The 13346-nt window shown below is 35.9% G+C and overlaps 1 protein-coding gene across 7 annotated transcripts in view; it reads right to left on the bottom strand.

Moving 5' to 3' along the window:
- The window catches only part of LOC101159214 (disks large homolog 4), an 89703-nt gene that overhangs the window by 19704 nt on the left and 56653 nt on the right, over window positions 1-13346 (bottom strand). For 4 of the 7 annotated variants that reach the window (XM_023962371.1, XM_023962373.1, XM_023962370.1 and 1 more), the window contains exon 3: window positions 9306-9362. The exons of 2 other annotated variants lie outside the window; for them this stretch is intronic. In XM_023962371.1, the coding sequence (XP_023818139.1) occupies window positions 9306-9362 (57 nt within the window). Of the gene's footprint in view, window positions 1-5053; window positions 5168-9305; window positions 9363-13346 lie in introns of those variants that run through there. One more of the 7 variants, XM_023962374.1, reaches the window with a different exon arrangement.

Raw genomic sequence — 13346 nt, 5'->3', positions numbered from 1 at the left:
TCAGCACATAAACTGGTAGAAAACAGGCATTATAGGTAAAGCAGTATCAACTTTTGCATGTATGGAAGTCTGAAGAGTCTATTTGGAGCTACACCAAATGAATTAATAATGTTTTACATTACACAAAAATCAAAATGCCAGACATTGAGCTGACTACAGGGGTGGAGCTATTGGTGAGCAAGGGGGACACATGCCCCCTAGCAAGACGATTTGACACTTGCCTCCCAAATTTTTGAGTCAATATTAGTATCATTATCGACCAAGATTGAGAAATCATCTATAAAAGCTTTTTTGAAGTATTGTAAGAAAAACAATATTTTTGAATAACATCTTGAGCCCCTCAAATAATTTGCTACGCTCCTGTATTGCCTGTATTGCATATCCCGACCCATCTGGGTCGTCAGCACCCTGGCCTTAGCCAATATCAGAGCTGTATCCATGCTATGGCTAAAGGAATTAATTAACTTTGGAAAACTCAATAATAATAACTCAAAAATAATACAATTGTTTTGAAACAAAACATTTTTTTTTTCATTTTTATTGACCTTACACTGTGCTGACGCCCTTCCAAGGTCTTCTACTCCCCTCCCATCCCCCCATTTAAAATGTTATAGCTCTGCCACTGGCTGGTTCCCACACATTCTCATATTAGATTCTCGCTATTGATTAAAATCTTTGCAAAGAAAACAACTTTTAACGTTCTCACAGTGAGGATATTCACTGGCAACGTTACTGGAACAACAGGAAAATGTAAACAATTGCAGTTCTGAAATGTAATTATAGACAAGACACACATGGTTTGTGTGACCAAATTTACTTGATCAGAATCAGAATTCTGATCATGGCGAAATTGAATTTTTAGCAGATTTCAGAAATTATGTTGTAAAAACAATGCAGTGCGAAATTAGCAGTGTAGGAAATTATTATAAAATGTTGTCAGGTATGCAGGTTTTCACAGAGGGTTTAAACAATTTAATTGGCACAGGAAGGACAGACCTTCTGTGGCTCTCAGTCCTTGTTAGTCTAGCTGTTCATGTGCTCCTGCGTTAGTTCAGGAGAAGGTGGAGGGGATGAGTGGAGTTTTCCAGCAGCTTTTAAAGCATCCTTCTCTTCATCACTGTCTATAAGGAGTCCAGCTTCACTACCACCACGTACCCGGTCTTGCAGATCAGTTTATTATTGTGTGTGTGTGTGTGGTGGAGGGTGACATTCTAAGACATTTTTCTGAACTTGTCAGAAAATAATCAAAAGGCAAAAACAGCACTTTTCCTTAAGTTTTCTGTTCTTCCTCCTGAGGATAGAATTAAAAAAATACAAATGCACTCTAAAATCTTGCCAAGGCTTAAAGTTTCTATTTTATAATTCCCATGGTGCCAAAGATGGAACGATGTCTACATTTTACCAACATAAAAGCACTTTTAACCATTACACAGTGGCCTTATCTGTCCACCTTTTTTTTGTTATGTAATCTCACTCATTCATTCATGTCTCTCCCATTGATTTCCCAGAATTACAGGGACGAAAGCCTCAAGATGTAAAAGCAGAGTTCTGTTCAGAGCTTTTGGGAGATTGCAGCCTGCTATTTGTGACACTGATTAGCATGAGAAAGGCACAGTGAATCCAAAGTGCTTACAACAGCAAAGAGCTGCAAAAAAATCAGCCTGTTGACCTTCACAGACCTGACAGCTCTGACACATATACATGCACACACACACTTCATTTTCTTTGCTCTTAACACAACTCGTTTCATGCATCCAAGTTGTCTTAAAGTACAATTACAATAATGTACATTGTAGTTTACTTTTATTCTAACGTGTGCTCTCATTAGTGAAGTGTTTGAATCTAAAAAATGTGTCAAATTCAATTCAATTTTCTGAGGGCATAAATTCATAAAACTGAAAAAAGAAATTCAAAAACATTTACATAGGATCGAAACTTTTCATTGATTTTTATCCAAAAGCTACAATATGACCAATGCATGTAAAAATGAGCATTTTTATCAAAGCAAGGAAGGGAAATCCCTGTAAAGCAAAGTACGCCAATTTAAGTATAAATTGGAACTTCTATCCAATGTTTTCAAGCCAATCACTCTGACTTAATTGGTTCTAGATTTCCGTTTTATATACACATTGAACAAATAAGCAGAATAACTGTGACTGCAGCAATTTGTCACAACATACTGGACTGAAACTGGACATCTAGAAGATGCTTTGCTGCTCACCCAAAGGAGAAGTTACCGGTACTCAGGTTACCAGTGAGATGTTTTTCGAATCAAAATCATTGACTATACATGAGAACTGGATTGAGTGACTCCTCCCCCCTCGTGTTCCAAACAGGAAGTACCTGGCAGCTACTACTTAGTCATTTTATTTGTAAGAATAACCATTCTACCTTGCTACCTTTTTAACATAGCCGATCCTATTTTTTTTCTTTATTGCAAGTTATTCAACTTGACAAATCAGATGCCTTGATAGAAGTATGGTCTTATGTTGAAACGGTTGACTGACAGATTCTTCCGAGGCCGCTTTCAGAGCGGCCAACAAGCTCACTACTGATTGGCGAGAGAGGTTACCATAAAAATATTGACTGCATTTGGAGCCAGATATAAGTCATTTTCTATGGGTGACGTCACACTCAGTCGTGTTCTCATATGCAGTCAATGATCAAACTTTTAAAAGTTCAGCTGCTCTGAAGAACCCAATGCACAAGTCTGGTGAAGCTTTGGTGCAATTTCAATAATGACGATCCATCTCACTTTCAGGTATGCTGGGTCCTGACGTCACTCACTCTGCACGCCACTCGTCTATTAAGCCTTCACTCTGAACCAATGGCTAAATTCCCAGCCTTTTTTTCTGAGCCAATTGTATTTTGGCTTTTAAATTCATGAATATTTATCTCTTTACATTCAAGATCATTTTGCCAGCCCGCTTCCACCCAGTCCTCCACCTGGACTTTGTCATAAACTGGCCCTAATCCAGCGTCAGCGTTGAGGCTCTGGGGTTTATTCATCTAAAGTCTGAGCTTATCCCGCCAGCATGCAGGACATCATCCGCCAAAGAATGTGAATTTATTTCATACACATTTTTTCATCACAAAAAATCTCTATTCTATTCACACTCCAGAGATCTGTCCTTGTTGAAATGCTTTATTTTGGAGCAGAACTAAACAAACTCTTTAAGTGAATTCCTCTTTCTCCTCATCAGTAAAGGTTCTGCTGGTTCTATCTTGACTGTTATTGCAGGACAAAGCTGCAATACGCCATTCTGTCTCTGTTTGGAAAAATGTATTTACATTTTTGGATTCCCTTTATGTTAATAATTAAGCTGTTTGATGAATATAAAATAAATAAATAAAAGTCACAGACTGTCAAAGTGCTCTGTCTTCTTGCTGGGTGTCTCTCTGTATAACCGTGTCCTGCGTTCATTGTCAAGGAATGCTATGTCAAAAATGTACTTATCTTGAGAAAAAAAAGAATGAGGATAAGAAATCTAAGCCTGCTGCAGACAGTTTCCCTGCAGGGAATTTTGACAAAGCCCTCTTTTCGCTCCCTGCTCTGTCAAGCCTTTCAGCACTGAGGTTGTTAGGATTTATATTGTTTGGCCAGAAATGCCCACCTATATTTTGGCACCACTGATTCAGCTTTGTCCTCTGGCTCGTCTCCACAGGCAGTGTTGCTGTTTGTCCACACCCAGGACACAATGAACTTCAGAAGGATTATTTTCAGAACTCGCACATGAAAAAATACGTTTTCTGTGATATGTTTCTATTTTTAATATAGGTCGGTGCACGATTGCATCTGCGAAGATGCAATAAAGAGGCAGCAATGTTTTATTTCCAACAACATATTCTTGAGATATAAATGCTATCAATGTGACTTACACTTAAATAGGCTGTATAAAAAAACACACACACAGCTCATTTAGAAAAAATGGATTTGGCAGCAGCAGCTGAGTGGGCAGCTTTATGAGCACAGTGCAGTTAAAATGTCTGAGCTGAGGCACCTCTGTGAAGCAAAAGCAGACATGCAAGTTGATGCGTACCTGCATCTGAATGAGCAAAGTGTGAAGGCGAAAAATGATATCTTGCATTAAATATTTAAAAAACGTGCATTTTTTATTCTTGACCAGCAGCTATCTTTTGATAATGGATGTCAAAGGTCTGAAAAATTATTACTTAATGTTTTTTTCAATCACAGGTAAGTGTAATAAAATAAACAAGCACTATAAAGCCTCATTAAGATTTCTATTCTTCATCTTATTGTGAGCAAAACAGCAGCAGCAGCTGAGACTAGAATGTTTCATTTTTTATTCCTCAATGAAACAATAAATCTTCACTTTTTGATTACTAACTCGCTTCAAAATTGATGAATGAGCAGATATCAGCACCAGTTATTGACCACACATCTACATTTAAGCGTTTATTTAAATAAAAAGTGAAATGTTAAACTATTACAGATGGATTAGTGATGAAAATAAAAACACGTCAAAAAGCTTTTGTACTTCTTGTCCTGCTACTTTAACATGCATGAAGCAATGCATATTCCAATTAAAAGTCTATGCAAATGTGCATTTCAGGCTTCTGCATTAAAAACGTGCATTTACGCGTCACTATGCAAGTTTTTCAGTCCATTTTTGGGTTCTACGTGCAAAACGCGCTGCCATCGAACCTGCTTTGAAAGTTAAACCTGTTGAACTTTGACTAATCAGGGACTTGGATTTGGTAGTGACCTATGGGTGGTGTTCTTTTCAATTCATAGAAGTGCCAACTGGTTGTAAATTGATCATGAAGTAATAATTGCAGTTTGTATTTGGCCAGAATTATATGACATTAAGTCTTTCATGTATCAGAATAGAGCTGTGAAAGAAAAAGAACAAAATTCACAATATTTGCACCACTTCGCATTGAGCCTCTTCCAACTGTATCAGGTAGCAACAGGCCAGTGTGAACACTGATGCTAAAAGCATCACATGCGTGTACGTAGCATCAAGGTCATGGTAAACAATGGAAACCGATCTTTAGAACATGTACAGATATATTTTAAACACTTGCCTACCATTTTTTGATGTCGAAAGTTCTTGGCCTTCCGTATGTTGTTAAGAAAGCGGCTCCCCATCTTTTTTGCATACCACACCGAGATCAACATTTTACTTTGTATAAAGTCTTAACTGCTAAAACAATACAGCAATTTACAGCCAACAAAACTATGTGAACAAGGCCCTATAAGGCTTTGAAAACTTCACAGGGAAGTGTGGCAGCAAAGTCATCCATTGGGTCTCGGTTTTCCCATGACATTTGGTCTAAATCCACAGAGAGTAAACGGCCTCAGGTAGCATGTATCTATTTCAACTAAACCTTCTAAACTTCCACTTAGCCTAAATAAAACATAATAGCAAACATGGCTTCAGTTAAGACACAGGAAACCTCCTTCAATCCATTTCAAATAATCCACGGAGCATAGCCCAATGAATGCCTTCTTCTTGCTGTTTTTTTCTAAAGAAGTCTAACTCCAAATTAATAAATAAATAAATAAAAATCCTGATTTAAAAATTCTCCTTGAGTGACAAAAATCACATAGCATTTGCGATCACATCCATGCGTCCTTGGCTTTTGGTGGCTGAGGAAAGGTCCCTGCTGCAGGTCTGTGCTCAGAGAGAAAAAGAGTGCTGCCACTGAGTTGCACCCCTCCCATTCAGCTCCAGAGAGAGGGAGCAGGGAAGTTTGATGGCTGTTAATTAGCTGTCTCTCTGCATAAAGTCTGTGCAGCTGATCTGAGAGGAAGAGCAACTATTATTCGACTGAACTTCAAAGGACAGACTTCTTCAAATGGCCATGGGCGGGGTTTATGATGTGCAGGTACAGTCGATAATTAATTCTAAAAGCACTTTTTCTGTCAAACTACACGTTTAATCTAAAAGACTCTACAGCAGCCAGCAATGAGATCACTGAGCAAATCGGAAGATTTTGTTCATCTAATATTTACTTTATTGGGGTATTTTAAACAGGGAGTGTTGCTTTTTCTGCAGGCCAAACATACACTTTAAAGACAGATGCACCGAAACGCTTGTAATACTTATGCACAGTGCAGACAGAGAGACGTGCACACTAAATGTACTCATGTAAGAACACGCTTAAGGACAAGGCTGTCAGCTGATGCCCTTGTTCTGTTAAATATAATCCTTTTAACCTACAATATCTAATTTTTTTTATCCTTCTCCATGCAAGGATCTTTTCACCGTGTGCCACTACATTGCATTGCCTGAGCAGCTCTCTCCTCCTCACTCTAAGTGAATTTTTTTTCTGCCTCCTTCCCTCCTTCTCTCCCAGAGGACACGAGCTGCAGCTGCATGGTAATTAAACCAAAGCTGCAGGGACATTTTTACACATTTATTAAAGAAAAGTCAGGATGGTGGAAAAATAACAAAAAATAAAAATAAACGCTGGATTCTGACCAAAAAAAAAAGAGTTCAGAACAAAAAAAAAAAGATGCACAGAAAAAAAACAGATTTTTTTCCCACTTCAACAGTCGTACCTTTTTTTTTAGAATATTCTAATTCCAGAATATTCTAATTTTATATGTGGAGCAGGTATAAAAAGTGGGTTCTGTGGTTAGATGTGATAAAAGTCCTTTCTCACTTGGTAACAGTCACTCACACTAACAATCATGAACAGAATTAAAGACCCACTCCCATAAAAAAACAGTGTTTTGGGTGTTCTTGTTGCATTTTTCTGATTTCTAATATATAAAGAAACTTAAGCTTAAAATTGCATTTCTGAGGATTTCCTTATCCAAATTCTTTAATTCAATTCAAATTTTTTATCTAGCCCAATATCACAACACAGTTGTCTTAAAGGGCTTCACACCAATAATTGCACAAATACATAGAACCAGTCATAAAATATGAACAAAAGCTAATTGAGATACTAAACTAGGCAGACCCTGAGCATCCCTGCTGTTAGACTCTCCTTCTTGGTAAGGAAAAACTCCAATAAAATTGTTGTGAATCGGGAGCAGACGGAAAAAAGGGGGTTTAAAGATGAGCTTTTTTGTGACAGAAAATACACTGGTTCATAAGGTAGTAAAAACCCTGCTGCATGAATTTAAAAAATCTATTTTGCAATAAAATATTGACACATATGCTAACAATCAATTTTGTTAAATAAGTTATCACAAATACCCCTGGGCAAGAGCCAAAAAATGTCCAAAACTATATACTTAAAAATCAAATCTGACTTCTATCAAGTCCAAAGGAAAAAAAACATGCACCACATTAAGGAAAATCTGCTTAACTTTTCATCCGGTATATAAGAGTTGTTGACCTAGTTTTAGAGTAGATGCAACTACAAATACAGGAAACTGCACTTAATATTTTGATATATTCTTATGAGAAACTTGTGATTTTTAACTTTACAAATGGGCTTTTAAGTTGATGTAGCATTGCAAAAACAGTAAGATGCTTCTCATCCAAGTGAACTCTTGTTTTTAATAGGATTCAAAACAGCCATGAAGAGCTGCAAGAGTGAACAACAAAATGCAGCTATAAAAAAAACAATATGCCTTTTTCTCATGATCCAAGCCTACAGTCTCATTCTGTTCAAGTTACTGCAAATGTATCCTCTCTTAAATTATTAACCTATTAAATTATTCCAACCATGTGTAAAAAAAACAAAACAACAATGCCCCACTTTTTATTGTTTTTTATCGTCTTTTTTTACTGAAACTTTTCCACATTTGGTTAGCACCTTTTTCTTTTTCCATGCAGCTCAACAGAAGAACAAATGAATTAAAACCAAAGTGTGGAAAATCTCCCCCAGCAGCACATTATGTCTGTGAGTATATCTAACCGGATCAAAGATTAGGAAGTGTGTAGATTTGTGATCATTGCAATTCCTTCAATTATTGCTACAATCTAAAGAGGACTAACAAAGATATTTGATCATTAAGGTACAGACCTGACATCAATTAATATAACATTTTGTAATCACATTTCAGGGAACTGAGTCTTTTAGATTTGGAACTTTGCTGAAATTGGAATCAAGTAGCTTGACTCTACCTCATATATATGCAGGCAGACTTCCAATGTCCCATCAAGTCAAAAGTAGGATTATTAGATTAACTAATATGGGAAAAGTAAAAACAGTTGAGAAGTTCAGAGCTACGTAAGACACAAGTCTAATTGCAATGCATAAGAAGTTTTAAATTGCATTTATGACATTTCAAGATCAAGCTCTTCTTTTCCAAATCATTAATAAAACCCAAAGACTGCCTCTAGAGGCAATTTTACCCATAAATCAGTGGGGTATGAAAGGGTTTTGGCAAACCCCACACCATTAAACCAATAAAGAGACAGGCTGTCGACACATCAATGACATCCACGCGGGCAGTTTGCCGAACGCAAAGACATCGGTCAAACAAAGGCATCGCCGCAATGGATCTTGCAGAGAGTGCAAACTTTAGCTGAAGATGGTAAGAAATCAAATGCATGTAGTTACTTCTGTCCTCCTATAAAAGAATGCATGACTGAATGAATGAATGCCAGAAAAGTGCAGATCATCTCAAACATGGTGGTGTTTAATTAAAAGCACACACTTCTTAATTAAATCAAAATCAGGTCAGGCACTGAAGCATGAGCCAGAAAGACACTTTCTGCACTTTAACATATGCACTCAAAGCTTCTTTAGGTCCATATTTTAATTTGGAACTTTTCAATCTAATGAAATATCTCACTTTCATCATATTTTTCTGCTGTTATTTTGCTCTTGATGATTTTCAGAAACAAAAAGAACACATGGTGCTAAAGAAACTCTTCTAATCACAAAAAAGGTTATTCTGATGCAATAATATTCTCCTTTGATAATGACAGACACTCATAGTAGTGTAACACTGCCACCTACAGGCTGCAGCCTAACATCATCCATATTGTTAGTCCAGGATTCATTTCTGTATTCAAACTTGAAGTTTTTGCTTTACAATAACACACTGTTAGTAGAAAACATTTGTTAGTACAAGTGCACACATGCTGGTGTTTTTATATAAAAAAGAATGAAATGAAATAAGAGAAAATAAGCTTGAGAGTTGAAACTTTTCAGTTTCCATCATGTGGTTTCAGGCCCTAAACCATCAGTCAGCCAGAACAAAACTGTTAAAGGAGAGGCTTGTGGTGTCTTAAATTGGTCAGAAAAGACTTAATGGGGGGATGCATGTCAACAATGGTGGATGAAAAAGTCAAGGAGTGATGGTAGAAACCACGATGCTTATGAAGGACGATGATGATTCCTCAGAGCAACACACATCGCTGTGCTCTTACCAGTGTGGAAACAGCTGAGGTGTACATTGGAGTGTGTCCCGTAGACATCAACACAGGCTGCAAGAACAACAAAGTGGAGAGGGTAATTGTGCACGGCATGCAAAAGGGAACAAGGGAAGTGTCTTCCTTCAGGAGTCATACTATATATGAACCACAAATGGCTGTCATAGCATAAAAAATAACTGATTTTTTTTTCAACTTTTAAATGTGTAATAAAAGTCTTTTTTTTCAAACAATTTAGATCAATTACAATTGAAATTGAGTCATTTTATGGGAGTTTTTTCGAATTTAGTAGCATATGCATAGGGTTTAAACTGTATTTTTAGAAATGACAAACCAGCAGACAATACAATTGTTGGTTTGAATTCACAAGTCATAATGAAAAAAGTACAAGTATACTATAAAAACATTTCCGAGGCTTGGTTAAGAAACAGGAGGGCACTAAAGAAGCTCACAGCACTCCTGATATTCGGTATTCACAGATAAAGAGATGAATGAGACAGCAAAACCTATAAAACTATCTAGTTATCTTCAGCACCATGATTGTCTTGTAAATGAGAGAAAGAATGACTGCATAACAAAAGCGATACAAAAATTCACTATCCCAACTTTCTTGGCATTTTATTGCAGCTCTGGAATGCAAGCGCTTCTTTGAAATTTAGCTAAATAACAGTTAAATATAGAAAAAAGGGAGAAATGTCTTAAAATTGCATAACATTGTTGCTAACATGTAGCTCACTGGTAGTTCATAGATAGGGTACTGAAACTGATTCAGGACTGTAAAGGAAAAAAAGATGGGATGGGTGTTTCCATGACCTGGATTAATAAAATAAAGGGTTCAAGCAGAGGGTTAAACATTTTTTTTTATATTTATTTTTTTTGGAAAACAGTCACGGAGGATTACATAGAAATTAGTAATGCCCGTAAAAGATACAGCAATCTCAAGTCTGTGCATGCGCCATGACACGGATTACAGAGAGAGCAAAAGAAAGAAATGTAAACATCATCATCGCCCACAAAAGCATTTTTGTCGGTATAAAGTTCATCACTGATTACATAAAGAAAAGTTTTTTTCAATAATATCACAACAATGTAGTGTACACCTGATCTGAGCTGCAATGTTACACTTATTAGAAGGAGAACAAACAGTGTGGCAGTAAGTGGCATGATAATTCATTACAGCTGAAAAAAAAGTGAGAACTTTACACTCCCCTCTGGACTTTTATTTTGAAGGGTCATTCTTCTAGCTGGTGTATCCACTGTGTTCATGCCAAGTCGTTTAATATGCTATATAATATCTGTTCCACGAACCGTACCAGATCAGCTTTGTTTTTCCTGATGGACATCCAGCTCTTCTGGTTTTCCCTGATCTCCCAGATTTGATTCTTCAACTTGTTTGTGTTTTATCATTTCTTTTTTCACATGTGAATCTGGACTCTTTGGGTTCTGAGGAACAAAACATGTTCCAACTGGAATCAAGCAGTATTGGGAAACTAGTACTGTTGATCACTTTTGAAGTATGACCAGCAGAAAGCCTGACAAACAAAACCATCCTGCTTGTTTTGCTGGTTCAGCCATTAGCCAACATCAACCTATAAACTATATTCCTTGTGAAAACAAAAAATGATTATTTAGAAACTTGCTGATCTTCATGTATTAATACAGCTAATGCTGTTTGGAATTACACGGTCACTTAAAGATGACTGCAGTTGATATTTAATATTGAGTTAGAAAAAAGATACAACCCAGTAAAATATTAAAAATGCCAAATTAATTATGTTAGAGAATTGACAGCCTTTTAAAAGTTTCATAAGAATTCATTGTTGTTATTACTAACTTTTCTTTTATAAAAACATTTACTTTCCTACAACTTTTTCTAGCTCTGAAAGGTTATTTCTTAATAAATTAGCTACTCTCCAAATTTTCCAGTTTCTTCAAAAAAGAATACAAAATAAAAACAATCAGCACAGCTAAAACTCCCAGGATGAATCTTGCTAAATATATTTATCTAAACTCTCAGGACAAGTACATTAATTATTATAGTACCTGTTTGCTTGTTGGCAAGAACTGAAACAGAATGGCAGAGAAGTCTGAAAAGACACATATCCTCTGGTTTACCTTCCTGCCTTTTTTTAATGTAAAATCATTTTTTTATGTTTTTGAAAGTCGGATTATTTCACTCAGTCAAATTAGGGGATTTCGAGTGATTTTCTGCTTATTTTGTTAATAACAGTTCTTCATTATTTACATAAACTTGTTTGTGTCATCAAAAGCATCGTATAAGCATTAAATGTATAAAATAGTACTAGCTTTGCCAAAAACCTGACATACAACAGTAGATTGTATGAATAGAGATTCAACTAAGAGAATTATAATCATTTTATTTCTAACTTTTATAAAGCAGCAGATCTTCATTATATCTGTTGACTTAAACCAGCAGTCAGGTAAACTTTATCACCAACTGCAAGAAAATACTAGGAAAATGAGTAAAGATAAAATTTAATTTGTCGTGCTTTATGTTACTTTAATCCCAGCCCATTTAAATAAAAAAGTCTTGTCATCTAAAAATCAAGAAAGGGTCATATGGGACAAGCTGTAAGCAGAGCTACATCAGATTTGCACATAAATTTGAATTTTTAAATTTCTGTCAAACTTTAATTAAATGTTAAATTAACATGTGCAATCGTAATTGGTTTTAAAAAGAGGCCAACTGTGGCTGACTTTTGTTAAATTAGAACTAAAGGTTATTGTGGTAGAATTTCTTGATTTTTCACATAATAATGATTAATAATTGTTAACTGTTTTTTTCCAAATTGTGAATGAAATAAAAACAGACCAAAGACTTAATCTAAAATAAAATGTGTGCAGACATTTCTAATGTCTTATTGATTAACAAAGTGCAGAATTGGATGCACTTTTATATATAAAGTCAGGACCATAAATATTTGGAAAAAGACACATTCTTTCTGTACATTACCACAGTGAATTTTTTTATTTTTATTTTATTTATTTTAGTGAATTCTAAATAAAACAACTCAGATGCCATTGAAGTGCAGACTTTGAGGTTTTTTTCCATGAGTTGAACAAAAAGATTGCATAAAAACATGAAAAACTAAAACATTTTTTAAACACAATCCATTCATTTCATGGACTCGTAAATAATTGGACAGATGAATTAACTGAAAACAAAATGGTCATTACTAATATTTGGTTGAAAACCCTTTGTTGGCAACGACAGGCTGAAGTCTTGAACTCATGGACATCACCAGATGCTGGGTTTTCTCCTCCTGAATGCCTTTTTTAGATGCTTTTTAGCAAAGTCCAATCTAGCCTTCCTATTCTTGAGGCTTATGAGTGACTTGCATCTTGCAGTGTACCCTCTGTATCTACTTTCTTGCAGTCTTCTTTTTCTTGTAGTCTTGGATATTGATACGCCTACCTCCTGGAGAGTGTTGTTCACTTGGTTGGCAGTTGTGAATGGGTTCTTCTTCACCATGGAAATGATTAACAATCATCCACCACTGTTGTCTTCTGTGGACGTCCAGGTCTTTTGGCGTTGCTGACTTCACCAGTGCTTTCTTTTTTTCTCAGGATGTACCACACTGTTGATTTTGCCACTCCTAATACTGTAGCAATTTCTGGCATGTTTTTTTTCTGTTTTCTCAGCTTAATGATGGCTCCTTTCACCTGCATGGAGAGCTCCTTTGACCACATGTTGTCTGTTCACAGCAAAATCTTCAAAATACAAGCATGAGTCCTCTAATCAACTCCAGGCCTTTTATCTGCTTCACTCATAATGACATAACAAGGGAATTATGGAAGCGATTTCTGTAGCATAATTAAAAATAAAAGTCAAAACCAGAAATGCTTTTTCATTTTTTTTAAATGAAGCTGCATTTTTTTGACTCAAAATTAAAATGAAACAGCAATCCGCCAAAATGCTTTTTCATTGTCTTCTTCAAAACTGCTTATTCTGTCACTTAATTAAAATGATAATGAAAATGGTATTTGACATTTCATTTTCAAAAAGTTACCTGGTAA

The sequence above is a fragment of the Oryzias latipes genome, chromosome 14 (assembly GCF_002234675.1).
Source record: "Oryzias latipes chromosome 14, ASM223467v1".
Classification (NCBI taxonomy): domain Eukaryota; kingdom Metazoa; phylum Chordata; class Actinopteri; order Beloniformes; family Adrianichthyidae; genus Oryzias; species Oryzias latipes.
Note: the sequence above shows the minus strand (reverse complement) of the source record. Positions and strands in the feature narration are given on the sequence as shown.